General features: G+C 37.5%; 1 protein-coding gene across 1 annotated transcript in view; it reads right to left on the reverse strand.

Moving 5' to 3' along the window:
* Ifih1 (interferon induced with helicase C domain 1) overlaps positions 1 to 14,810 on the reverse strand; it is a 51,982-nt gene that overhangs the window by 10,216 nt on the left and 26,956 nt on the right. The window contains 4 exon segments of the mRNA XM_036185110.1: positions 1,069 to 1,185; positions 2,628 to 2,845; positions 3,479 to 3,689; positions 8,839 to 9,059. Coding sequence (XP_036041003.1) covers positions 1,069 to 1,185; positions 2,628 to 2,845; positions 3,479 to 3,689; positions 8,839 to 9,059 — 767 coding nt within the window.

Consider the following 14,810-nt stretch of genomic DNA (forward strand, 5'->3'; position numbering starts at 1 on the left):
TGACATCATTTGGAAAAAAAATCCAGGTATGAAAGAATGTATGTTACATGATTCAACTTGGATAAAGTTCAAAATCAGTCAAAACTAATAGTTTCCCTTGGCATGAGGATGGAGAAGAAAAGGAGTTTTGAGGGCCTTGTCATGCACTGTCTCTTGACCTGAATATTTTGCATAAGCTTGGTCAATTTATGAAAGTTCATACACACACATTTTGTGCTTTTCTCCATGCATCAGACATTACTAAAGAGTAATTTAAAAAGTTAGGTAAAACAGAGTGGAAATGCTTCTCAAAAGACTATTCAGAGAATAAAGGCAGTGACAAAAATGTACCAGTGAGTGTAGTATAACCAACAAGCCAGCACAGCTCTATTTCAGAATGAAAATAGGTGCACTATGGAGGTTGGCCACTAACACTGGTTTGGTGCCTACAACATTTTGAGTATGACTTACTGCACACATATCCCATCATTAAGTCCCAATAACCTTATGAGGTGGATTCTCAATGGGATTAAACTTATTATACATAGCTAAAATTTATCAAGTTTTCAATTCTACAAAAGAAAGAATTGGAATAGTATACTAAACATAACATCCAAACTGGCTATAAGCTGACTTTTTAGTTAGTGAAAATATTCACCAGAAAAGCATCACTGCAACAAATACTTCAGTGTTTTACAATCGGTGTTTTCCAGAGAAAGAAAATAGACCAATGAGGATTTGTCACTGCCAACTGCAACACAATGGCTTTCCTGGAATGTCAGAAAAGCAATTGTGCAAAACATCAAAACAGTAAGAGGGTATTAACTCCTACAGTCCCTCCAGATTAGCCATCCATGCTCTCCAGGCCAATACTTCCACTCTTCCAAGAATCAAATGTAACTAAGCACTGAGCTGTGTTCCATGTAAGCAAAAAAGAGGATGGTGGAGACAATTCGTGGCAGTCTTTGCTGCCTTGTATCAATTTTTAAAAGTATAAAAGGATGGCTTTTTGATAAAAATGTTAAATGGGAATTTAAATATTCGGCTGGTGAGTGCCAGACAAATACATAGGAAATGTTTAGAACATACTTCTTTGGTGTCATCGGCAATCACAAACTTCTTGCATGGTTCCTTTATTTGGTGTTTAAGTTGACCAAGATTCTCTTTCACTGTTTTAATGGTAAATGCATCAAGATTGGCACATATCTGGAAAAGAGACACTTTAAGTATTCTTTTCTTACAACGGAATGTCTACTTTTCTTTTTCTTTCTTTCTTTCTTTTTTTTTTTTTTGTTTGTTTTTGGAGCTGAGGATCGAACCCAGGGCCTTGTGCTTGCTAGGTAAGCGTTCTACCACTGAGCTAAATCCCCAACCCCATGTCTATTTTTTCTTACAAGTGAATGTCAGCAAAGTGTAATATAATTTTTTTTAGTATAAATACATAGCATAACACTCTATTCAAGTAATATGCAGCATTACTTATTAAATGTAGCATTTTAGCATTGTTTATTATGGACCAAATCAACCAATGATCAAGAATATTTATGTCTTCTAAAAGTGTGTTCTAATTCTAGAAAAAAAGATGTCATTTAAATTTCATTTTGTAGATTTAACATAGGACTTAGAAAAATAGAACAATGTATGCAAATTACCTGGATAGTTATGTGGTAACTATTACCTGATTCTATCAAGCTGCTTCATTCACAGCCATGCTCATGTTCATACTCATATCCTCATTCTTTTCTACATAGAAAAAAGAGAGCACACAAGGAGGGTCTGCCGCACCCTTTGTGCCAAGATCATAGGTAGAAGTTAGGCCTCACTCCAGTAATAAGTCACATCTTGGAGACAATCCTTTTCTTACTGTTTTTTTGCTTTAATAATTTCTACTGAACTCAACCTATAACAAGAGGCTTCTTAGGTAGTCTGATGCTCTCACTTGAGATCAACTGTAAATGGCACCCCCATGGGGTAGTTGATGAGTGCATCTTTAACAAGAGATCCTTGTATTTCTATTTCCCACTTTCCCCACTTTCCTCCCCAAATCCTTATTTAGAGAGAGGGTCTCACTCAGCAGTCTTAGCTGGCCTGGAACTCACTAGGTAAACTCCAGCAGTCTGCTTGGCTCTGCTTCCCATAAAAGGCAGAAACTACTCATTTGCCTCTTTTAATTTGAGTAACCTGTATCCTAGACTGATGCAGAGTGGAAAAAGACACAGAAAGCATGCTGTTTCGAAAGTCATTGAGTAACAAGCCATCAGGAATGAGAACTATCAACTATGTTTCTGTATCAAGGAGATCATGGAGTTCAAGTGTAGAAGTACAATAGTTCCAAAGGCATTCTATCCAACCCATACTTCTCATTAATTTTGGTTGTGAGCCTAGACTTTAATGGCTGAGCCATCTCTACAGTCCTTCTCATTAATTATATCCAGCTTCATAACAATTACGTTATTGCTCTGTATCGCTTGTATTTATGAAGGCTGTCACCGTGGTTTAGAAGATTGAGGCTATTTTTTAGAGGCAAAGCAAACAGCCTTCATTTCACTGATGACACCGACACTTGAGTTTTCCACACTACTTAAAATCCCAAGAAACCCAGGCATTTGACACATCCTGTCTGGTTGTCCACAAACTCAGTGACTTACATTTAAAATATGTTTTTCAGCCTCTGCTTGCTTTTTGGCTCCTCCCACACCAGGTGATGCGGTCAGTCCTAGAATCTGAGGCAGGGGAATTACTGGTTGGTTTTGTTTCTTCAGGGTATTGTTCTTCAGCTTCTGCTTTAAATACCGGCGCATGATGTTGTTGTAGACGGCCTCCTTGTTGGTGTGATGGCATTCATCAATGATAATGAGGGAAAAATCTTAACAGAAAAGACAGAAGGTCTGTTTACCTAAAATGCACCATGAAGCTAAAGCAATGAGCTGCCATTGCCTGTCTTTTGTTGGGCAGAATATAGGTACAGGCCTATTGGCTCTATATGACGTTATCCATGAATATGACTTTACCCATCGTTACCATATCTGAATAAAATATTCTGGAATGGTAATCATGGCTCTGTTCCTATTAGTTGTTATCTCTGTCTCAAGATAAGATTCAGAAAATGTTGTGAAATTCATATCTTTCTTCCAAATAAACAACAACAACAAAAACAAAATCTTCCCAGGGCTCCACTCTTGTTCTTGAATAAAATAGTAATTTTAGGCTGATAAATCCTATTTTTGTTATACTGAGTGAAGAGTATACTATTTAGAGAAGGATGATCTTGTGTCGTCTAAACTTTGCATTCATTTAATTATTGTGATTACTTTAACTTTTCTCTGTTTTTCTCCTAATGATTTAACCATTCCAAAGAATGTCGGCAGAACTGTAGTCTTATTTTACAGTGAAGAAGGTAGGATATATCCCACCTTCGACGATTTAAGGAGTAGTCTCTGTTTCTGTCTTTACCATTTCTATCGGTCTTTTTTTTCTAAAATTAGTCACTCCAACCAACCTGACAGCTGTACACCATCATCTTCTCCACTCTCCAGATTTAAGAGGGAATTTTCCAGGATTTGAGCTGTGCTGATGATAACGTCGTAAGATTTAACAACTTCTGGAAATGATATTTTCAGCTGGGTATCACCACTTAATCCAATAATGCGATACCATTTCTTCAAAAATGGGTTGAACTCTTTACGGAAAAGTTGTTCAGCTAACATGACCTTTACAAATGAGAGCACACAGAAATTTTAAAAATTCAGAAGAAAGAGAGAGGAAAGCAAAGCGAAAGACACAGAAGAATATCAGTCAAAGGACTGTGTGGGGATGAGTAAGAGGAATGTTTACACTGAATCAGTTAATTTGCTATTACCATCTATATTTCATTCAGTCTATTCATCTGACATTAAATAACCATGGTGTTTGTATGAGATGTCAACACTGCATCTAGAACACAAAGAGATGTAAGATAAGGCTGGTAACTTAGAGGAACTCAGTCTAGCTGAGCACATATTCTAGAGATCATTTATTCTTAGTGCCTGGGATCCTGCTAGAGACTATTTGCCTACAAGAGTGGAAAGAGCAGGGAACCCGGACAGTAACTTCAACACTGTGTGAGGACAATGTGTGGGATAGGAAAGAATGAACTATAAAAGTGGCTTTGGTCAGCTGGGCAGTGGTGGTGCATGCCTTTAGTCCCAGCACTCAGGAGGCAGAGGCAGGTAGATCTCTGTGAGTTCGAGGCCAGCCTGGTCTACAAAGCAAGTTCCAGAGTTCCAGGAAAGACACAAAGCTATATAGAGAAACCCTGTCTCGAAAAACCAAAGGGGGAAAAAAAGAACAGCTTTGGTGTCAGCATAAAAACAAAGTAGCATGCAAGGGTGAGAGAGGTTTTTGCTTCCTTTCCAGCCAACTCTGTGTGTTGCAATATCTGGTAACAGCAGCAGTTGAAACCCCAGTGACACCTCCACATTTCAAGTCACTCAATATCTCTAGAATGGAGGAAAAGATGACCTAGTCTATCTTATTTTTAAATTTTGTTTTCTTTTGTTTGAGAAAGGGTGTTATCACTTAGTACAGGCTGGTCTTGAATTCTCTTTGTAGCTTAGGATGACCTTGAACTCCTGAATCCTCTGTCTCTACCTCTTCAGTGCTGGAATTACAAGCATGTACCACTGAGCATGATTTGTGCTTGTGTGCAGTGCTGAGGATTGACCCCCAGGCTTCCTGTATGTTAGGCAAGAACTCTTAACACCTGAGCTATATGGTCAGCCCCAGTCAGGCTTCCTTGAGAGTTTCTATTGTGGAATATTTAACTATGTAAAGATATGTTACATTTATTTATGCTGTGGAATATTATTTTAACTGTGTAAAGGTATGTTACATTTGTTTCTGCTGCATTTTTTTTAAACAATGTAAGGATGTGTTTCATTTGTTTATGTTGCATTTGTTTAGTTGTAAAGAGATGTGTTGCTGTTTCACCTTGCCTGCCTAAGACAACTGATTAGTCTAATAAAAATCTGAATGACCAATAGCTAGGCAGGAGAGGGATAGATGGGACTGGCAGGCAGAGAGAACAAGTAGGAAGAGAAGTCTATGTTCAAAAGAGGATAGGAAAAAGAAGAGAGAGGAGAAAGAGAAAGAGAGAGACACCCAGCACCAGCCAGCTAGCACCAGCCAGCCAGATAGGGAGAAGCAGTTAAAGTAGGACATACAGAAAGAAAAGGCAAAAAGCCCCAAGGCAAAATGTTGATGAAGAAAAAGAAGATTAAGTTATAAGAGAATAAGATAAGGCTTAGCATTCATAACTAATAAGAAGTCTCTGTGTCATGATTTAGGAGCTGATTGGTGGCCCAAAAGAAAAAAAACTTGCTACAGGTTCCATTCTAGGAGGATGTAAAAATGGAAGTCCAGGAGTATATAGTATAGCAAACAAAAAATTGGCAGGAAGAATGTCATGGCCAGGCTTCAGCACATGCACATTGTATTTCTCATAATTATTGTATTACCTGATAATTCAGTCACTGTTGGATAATCCTGAAACTCACTCTGGGTGGCATTGACTTCCTACTGAAGGACACAGAGGAAGCCAGATGCAAGTCTGACATGGCTAATTGGGAGGTGTGTGGTCCTCTTGGAGCCTTTTCCTGAGATGTGACACGGTGCTTGCCAAGACTAATCAAGCCCAACTGCTACCCACTTCTGCTGAATCATATGGGGCTGCATCACAGCATCTGAAGGAACCTGGGATTTATCCCTCGTGATGGTGAAGCCCTAGATAGGAAATGGAAAGTCTGGGAGCACAGGTGGTGTTTGCGTTTCTCTCTGCACTTGAAGGCTATAACTTTGGAAAGGATGGAAACGAAAGGAAATGGTATTAGAGACCAGGATTTCTGTACTCTAGACTAAAAGTTATAATACACTGCTATCGGGCCAGGCATGAATATGCTGTCTAAATAAGTCAGAGATCTCCTGACAGCAACACCAATCGTTAAAGCTGAAGCTACTTTAATTAAAACCAAACAACAACAACAAAAGAACTTACAGTGAGCAATTATGATGTAAATAGAGAGCTAGTGGGAAGACTTCTAGTAATCTCAAGGAAAACAAGACTGAGGCAAAAAAGGACTGAGTGGTGCTCTGCTTACTCGGTGGGGAAATGCCATTTGAAAATTCAGATTTCCTGTGTACAGTTCAAAAGTTTTTATATTTAATGGGAAACTTTTAGTTACTCTATAAAATATTCACAAATAGCTGTAAATATTGGAATCTTTGTTTAGTCTCACAGCTTTTGAAAATAGCCAGGAAGTACTTAGACCTTAAGTACCTTGCCCACAGCCTATGCTAATAAGTACTTGGATCTTAAGCACCTAGCTCACAGCTTAAGCTAAGTGCATGGGTCTTAAGTACCTAGCTCACAGCCTATGCTAAAGCTGATGCCGGATTCATCCACACAAACCACATAGAACGAGTGAAATTTGCTTTGATTCTTAAAAGGATCCAAATGGATATGAATAATGAAAATTATAAACATTAAATGCATAAACATTTATGGAAATATGCGTGTGTAAGAATTACCTACATTTTATGGGTTGAAAGATTCCCAATTAGAATAAATCATCAAGCAGAAGAATGTTTGTGCAAGTGAAGGTACAGTAGACCATTACAAAATTAGATCAAGAGTTGGAGAGGTAGCTCAGTGGTCAGAAATGCTTGCTACTCTTCCAGAGGATGCAGGTTCAATTCCCAGCACTCACAGGGCAGCTCACAACTATCTGTAACTCTAGTTTCAGAGGATTCAACACCCTTTGATGGCCTCCATGGGCATCAGGCATGCATGTGTTGTGCAGACACGTTTTGCCTAAAACACTCATACACATAAAATAATAAAAATAGATGAAAATGATCACTTAACATGAATAAGAAATATATTGAGTGCTTATGCTGAAGCTTGTAAATTAGTTGCAGAAAAAGAAAGTAAAGAGGTTTTAGCTTGGTATGTATTCAAAGGTATTCAAATGAAAAGGAACCAAGGATTTCAAGCTGATAGCAAGATGTAGCTAACGTCAAAGTCTATGATGTACAAATATACTCAGCCTGGGGTTGAATGTTTACCTCATCTCTCCTCCGCTCCACATTCCCGAGACTGGATCTACAACATTTTGTCTAACACTGTGTCTGAGGGAACTCCAAATCTCGAGGGGTCAGGAAATCACGTTACATGAATTAATGAAAGGATGGTGCCATTTCTTTGTAAAGATCTGTTGCAAAGCGGGAGAACTTATGTTCCAGAATGACAGGAAAGAGTGACTGTGTGTTCCATAGAACACATAAGTTTGGGTGAATGCATGCCTGGATTTCCTTGAGTGGCAAGTGTGGAGAGGATGCCTGCGGTTGTTTTAAAAGATAGGAGGTACCTCTGGTACCAGGCATTATCCAGCAGAAGTGATAGGCCTCTCTGCAAAGGAAGAAAGCTACATTACAAAGGCCCTCTCAGCTCTTACTGCCAATGATTCTATGACCAGATAATGGAAATTAGGGAAGGAAATAAATGAAAAATAATAACTGGGCTTTAAAGGTTCATTGTTTGGATGGGGTGGTAAAAATAACAGAAACAGGAAAATAGGGGAGAGAACCTTTGAGAGGAGAGGGGATGAAGCTGAGATTCAGAAAAAGGCAGAACTTCCACTAAAGAAACAAAGGCATTAGTTGATGCCTGGATTAATTTAACAGCATTATTTTTTTTCCTATGGACCTAGGACTCAGTACTGTCCTGTATGCAAAGTATTTGATTTCATTAGGTTCCACGTAAGAAAGAAAGATAGGAAAATTTAAATGAGTCATTATTAAACCCTTTTTAATATGTGAGCACATGTGTGTTTGTATGTTTGTGAGTACTGGATTTCAAACCCAGAGCCTTGCACGTTCTAGGCAAGAGCTCAACCACTGAGCCACATTCCCAGTTCCAGGAGAACACTTTGGACTCAGAAATTACACACAGGTCAATCTCAAACATTGTGATGGAAATCACTAAGGCTTAGATTTTTAGAATTATTAGTATGGCAAAGAAGATTTCAATCAAAAATTTTAGAATAATCTAAACTTAAAAAAATATAGTCTTAAAAGTATATTGATATATTTTCTGTAAATGAATATATAATAATAAGAAAAAGTTATTATTGGTTATGAAAAGCACACTAAATTTTATAGAATGGGAAAAATTAATATTCTCAATCTACAAATGTATAAATTCTCATGTATTTAAATAAAATTCAAGTAAATAAATTTTATTTGTAGTGTTAATATGAAGATGGTCTGGGGGTCCTCAGAAGACACACATATTTTCCAAGTAAAGTTCAGTAACATTTAATGTAATATATATTTGCATAAATTCTTTAACCATCATTTGACTGTTTAACTCAAAATAGACAAAATATTCACTTAATTTTCTCTTTGGCTTTCAGTCACATTCTGCATATTCTGGATAAAGAGGATGTGTAGTTAAGGGTTAGTGGCTAAAGCGACTTTAAAGGAAAGTACTTGATCCTACATTCCAGGGACATTGTCAGGTCACACATACTCACGTTTATCAGCCTTACACTGTGTGTGGGAAAATTTAACTTTTATATGTAAGTTAGAACGATTTGATTTAATGTTGTAGTTTTATGAAAAAAAAATCAATTTAAAGTTAATCTTTTAAATTTTAGGTATAGAGCTTAAAGATGAAAATTAAAATAAATGGTTTATTTGACATCACACCTAATGAAACGAAATCTGTCATTTGTTGCTGCTACAAATGTTATTGTCTAAAAGCTTCAGAATAATGTAACAAAATTGAGAGTATTGAAGCAAAGGTGAGTACAGGAGGCATACCTTATTGACAAGGACTATAACCTTGCCAGGCTCAGATGCCTGCTGCTTCTTGTCTAAGTGATCTTTGGTGATGTAGACAGCCACCCTGGTTTTCCCACTCCCTGTGGGGAGGCAGATAATAATATTCTTCCCCTCCAAAGCTGGTTTGGCCACTTCCATTTGGTAAGGCCTGAGCTGCAGTTCTGGCTCAGGCGATGCCTTCTGTGTCTCCGTTCTCTCATCTGCAGGAAGCAAACATGAAAAAGCAACATGAGATCAAGGGCAAGGAAGACACTAAGCCAGACAGCGGCAAACTGCACACACGTGCTTCTGGAGACTTAAGTCCCTTTCCTCTGAGAGCCAAGCCAGCCCAGTTCCTATTTTCTGGAGCAGAGAGTATCAGGTTTGTCTTCAGGACATTACCCAAAGTTCCCTGCCATGGAGTGAATTAACAGCATGGAGGCCTTGGGAGGAGAGGATGTGGGGAGACCAAGGAGAGGACACATTTCCCTTGCTCTCAGAAGGACTGTTAACATAGGCTTGTCGGTTCCCACGGCTAGCCAGGTTGAGAACCAGGTTTCTCGGGTCTTTGTTCAGCCATTTGTCCTTCTGGTTTCTCTTAGCCCTTCCACCTGTAAACCAAGAGGAGCTATCACTGCTGTCCCTTGCACTTTTAAATTTTATTAAAAAGAAAGAAAAGTAACAGCTGGAACTACTTCCTTAATTTGCTAAAGTATCATCTGACAACGAAATGCCACAGAGCGCATACCTGCTGACATCTACTGGTTTCTATGGGGCTTTTGGCGCTCAAGACTGCATATAAACTGGACCATTGCTTGAATATAATGTGCATATATATCTTCTTACAAATGGTCTCTACTTACAAACCTGATCTAATGTAAATGCTTTATAAAAAGCCTTTTTTGTTTAAGAAGTAATGACAAAATATTTCTGTGTGTTCAGTACAAATTTTAAAATATAGTTTGGATACACTTTGACAGAATCTGTATATGTGACACTTGTGGACATGGAGGGCTGCATGTGTGTGTGTGTGTGTGTGTATGTGTGTGTGTGTGTGTGTGTGTGTGAGAGAGAGAGAGAGAGAGAGAGAGAGAGAGAGAGACAGAGAGAGAGAGAGAGAGAGAGACAGAGAGAGAGACATACACAGAGAGAACAGGGAGATCTTTTGCATTTGAGGCAACTAGGTTGTACAGCATATTTAGGAAAGTGTAGGACAGTATTTATTTTCTATACTGGCCTTTAATTGATGTTCCCACCAAAAGATAAAACATAATTGTGTAGCTTTAAATTAAATTGTCATGTATTTTGCCATGTAGTTTTAAATTGTCATTCATTTTGTTACTCCCTGTTATGCAAATCCCCATGCATTTGTTCTGAAACCCAAAGCAAAATATATTACAAGTTTATTTCCATAACACACATTTTTAAGTAAAAAATACTGACAAAGTAAATGCTAACTAATAGTGATTTTATAAATGCTAGAATACTCTTATTATAACATGTCTTGGTTTAAACATATTTTGTTCAGAAGTGACCGTGTTTTTCCATCTTATTAGCCGAGAGGGAAGGCTCTAAAAAGGCATTGCTTGTAGCACGGAATGTAGTAAAACAAATATTTTTCCAACTGAAATGTCCACCTGTGCTTGAAAGCATCGGAAAAGATGAAATGACGGTGCTTATCAGTCTTTGACCACACACGACATGAACGCTCACTCCCTTATCAATGATCACAATAAAACTAAACTAACACCATCCCATTAACTTTTAAAAACTTGCTGACAACTCCACTTCCGCAAACCGTTGATCCTCTGGACATGGGTTTTAAATTGCTGAGAGAGGACTAACTGAACAGGTAGGAAAATTCACACCGGAATGCCACTTAGTGAGAATCATCCACAGAGCAAGCGGGACGTTTGCTTTCTATGCGTGAATGAGGACGGATGTAAGATATTTAAGCTATGGTTGGATCATCTGCTGAATCATTTAACAGGTTTTTTCATGAAAAAACATCACACAGATCATCAGTATTTTAAGTTCACTTCCCATTATATTTCTATAAGGTTCAGGTTATTTAACAGTAATATTTCATTTCCAGCAAGTGGCTTTTATAGGTAATGAAAATCATCATACTTAATCTCTACTAAGAGTATTTATTATCCAACTTTCCCCCGCAAAGTGTTAGAATATTTATACTGAAAGATATAATTTAAGTAGTATCAAGATCAAGACACAGAAATTTATATCTATAAATTCTCTATTAATTTTACTCTACCAAAATTTTGGTCCAGATTTAAAAACAGTAAAATGTTGTGTTCCTCATAGTAATTGTATATACTTGTTAGTAATAATTTCCTCCTTTATGTTGTTATGTTTTCTATTATATCCTTTGGTAATAAAACTTAAAAAGAAAAGCATAAGGATTTTCTAGGTCTCTTTTCTAGAGACCCCAAACCCAAGTAAAATGAATGAACTCTCTGTCACTTGTGCATATGTTAGAGATTGAAATTGAAGTGGCCCCAAGGTCTCCTAGTTCCCTCTGCTGTAGGTAGCCCTGCTTTGGGAGAAAGCTTTGAAAGGCTGGGTCTAGCTGGAGGAAGTAATTGCACTGAGGCAAGGGGAGTCCTTGAGAGTTATAGCCTGGATAACTTGCTTCCTGCTAGGCTGCCAGAGAAATAAGCAAGACAACTGACTCCCCGTCTTCTACAGCCAGGAGCTCCAATCCTCACCATGTCCTGCTCTGCCATGATGGATCCTATCCTCTGAACCACAGGCTAGAGTGATTCTTTCTTCCCCTAAGTTGTTTCTTGTTAACCATGTGGTTAAGCGATGAGAAATGTAACCAATACAACATTGTGGGATTTTTATGGTATTACTATAACTCAGAAGGATAAGAAGAGTCAAGCTATTATTTCAAAGATTTAACTCCAGAAACAAAATTATGAGGCTTTGCTGCTACTGAACTGGTCACATGCCACTAATTCATTCTGTAGGCACCTGTTATATACTACATCCTGCCAAGGCAAATTTGTTTCTCAAAGGACCTCAATATAGGAAATTCTATTGCTTGAACCTTCTATATCAGGCTAGATAAATAGATAATCCTGTTTATTTTTGACTCAGGACTAGGAGATCCAATGGGCAGCCCAGAGATTTAAAACAGAAAACAGAGTGGATTCAGGGGAAAAAATAGAGTTGGATTCAATGTTAGAACAGCATCCAAAAAAAATGCTGGGTTAGTGCTAAATATTCTGCCTGATTCTTGCCTTATCACATCTTCTGACACAGGGATGGAAAAATGTATCCATATAAGCAATGAAACCAGTTTCATCTTTTCTGTCACCAGAAGGAGAAAACTGGGCTGGAATTAATGAGCCACAAGCTAGCATCAAATAAAAATGAAATGTTTGGTTTTGGTTTATTTATTCTATTTATTCATTCTCTCTGATGTAATCAATATAACCCAATTATATAATCAATAGAATCCAAATTATAAACCATTAAAACTAATTATACACTCCATAGAACCCAAGTTACAATCAATTAAACCCCATAATAAAAATGATATTAAAAACAGTGACAGGCTTTGAGGTATATTGCATAGTCCCTTTAAAATAAAAGTCAGTTTTAGGTCTTTAAATTACATTATAAAATGTAAATGGTCAAAAATGAAACGAAATAGGGTTTAAATAATAATACTCTATTGGAAGTACACCATGTGGCAAATTTCATTCTCACATGGATTTTGACAGCTGAGTTATTCTTGGAGAGAAAAGGTCTGCCACTGCATGTGTTTGAAATCGACAAAGCATCCTTTTACCTATAGTGTGTAACCACAGGGAAAAAACACTCCTATTGGACAAATATTAATAGACATCTTCTCAAAATAGCAGGAGGTACATTCTCCATATCAGGTCAATATGGACTGACAGAGAGTGTCACTGCTTTGAGAAGCAATGTATCTTCCTAAAAATGGGGAAAGAGAAATCTTGCAACCTACTTAGACTATTTAAACTTGAAAGAGCTAGCAATCATTCTCCTATAGTAGGGTACTTCTATGAAGATCATAATACAATTGCCTTGGTTCTCCTTATGTTACTTTTGAAGGGGGATTAAGGATATGTGATTTCAAGTGTTTTATGATGTCAGCCTAGAAGGTGAAACCAATTTCAGCTTTTACAGTATTAAACTATCCAATATGCATTTAACCTTTCACCAATTTACCAAAAGCTTTTATTAAATGACTTCTATACAGCTTCAGGATGCACCCAGGGGTCAAATATTTCATAAATGTTATCATTTCAGAATTTTACTGCCCACTATGCAAAATCCTTCTTTGCTTTTACACCCTGATCCATCTAGTCCTTGAAGGGCATCCCTGGAAAATGTGCTTGCCTTTAAAAAATGTTATTTGCTTTTGAAAATGTATTTGCTTTTTAAAAGTAGGCTGTGCTCAGATTTATCATGTCTTTCATGCCACATTGAAGACTAAAAAATCAGCAAATACATTTGCTAACAGCTCTAAGTAGGCAAAATGCCCTGCAAATAGAGGATGTGTTTTAGATATTTATTGAATGAATGAAGATTGTTGAAAGCCCTTCCTTAGGCAAATACAAATTAGGATAGGGCAAAGCAGCTTAAAACAACCCATATGGACCATAACTATCAGCTGGAGTATATTTAGAGTTCTAGCATCAGTGACGTACAGTAGAAGTGGTAAGTATTAAATTTAACTCTTCCATAACAAAGACAGAAAATCAAATTTGATCCTTGTGGGGAACTTAACACTGACTGCACCGAACAGAAAACGAACGAACTGACCACTTTTAACGACCAAGTCATGACTGACATTTGGTGAGCTAGCTTTCCTCACACTAACTTGTAAAGGATGCAGTAGTGCCACTGGTAGGGAGAAAACATGCATAAATAGAAGCACAGTGTAATTCGACTTCAAAAGCTTTTAAGGCAGATAACCATCCTTATGTAAAAATCTTTTCCCTTGTTGTTGATTTATATTTGTATAAACCTGACAGTGCAAAACAATAAGAATCACACAGTACTTTCTAAGTAGAAACCCAATCACAAAGAATAACCTAACTTATTTCTTAATTTATCAGTTTTCCTTTGGTCCCTAGCTGGCTCATTGCCAAGTGGTTTTATTTATTAATTCTTGCAATGCATTTTCCCCAAACTTTTAGGCAAACACAAAAAGGTGAATCATAGACATCAGTAACTCATCGGCCCCAGTCTAAAGATGTGAACCCTCTAGCTCTTTGTAATCACACAGTCAAGAGATAGAATGGGATCATTTGGATCAATCAAACTGACAAGTTAGGAAGTCTGATTAGAGGAAGTGGGAGGCACTGGAGGCAGACATTCTCACTTCCTGCAGGTGTGAGAGGCAGCCAATATGGAGAGCAGTGTGGGACATACCTAGTCAAGTTTTCATTTAGTGATCAAAACACTATCTATGCTCTGCTATGATTGCATCCAAGTCAGAACTAACTTAGCTCTATGTGCAATTTCTAGACTCTGGTTTTAAGAGGCACCCTATTTATTATCTGTAGTCACATTACATCTGTTGTAATGTGAAGTATTCATTTTCTGTCCTAGTACATTTTGAAATAAAACCTAATCTGGGAAGGGGTAAATATACCAAACTCTACTAAGAATTTAAGCACAGTTAAATCAGCTGAGATAGATCTCATGAAAGAATAGAAGGGACATGATTCTATGAAATGTTACTTACCCCTGACCAAAAAGGCACAGACTAGATCAAAATCAGAGTTTTCCTGTAAGACTTGAGCAAGTTATGCTGTTAAAGAAAGTAAATGGCAAAGTTCCAACATGACTCGCTTTTGAAAAAAAATTTGCTTTAATTGCATAAATCCATTAGGGAGGCTCTGAGCAGCCCCCGTGCATTCCACTATATGGTGTCTTATTTCACACTTTTTCAGGTTTACACAACAGTTAGG

Source organism: Onychomys torridus, chromosome 4, assembly GCF_903995425.1.
Source record: "Onychomys torridus chromosome 4, mOncTor1.1, whole genome shotgun sequence".
In the NCBI taxonomy this organism is placed as follows: Eukaryota; Metazoa; Chordata; class Mammalia; order Rodentia; family Cricetidae; genus Onychomys; species Onychomys torridus.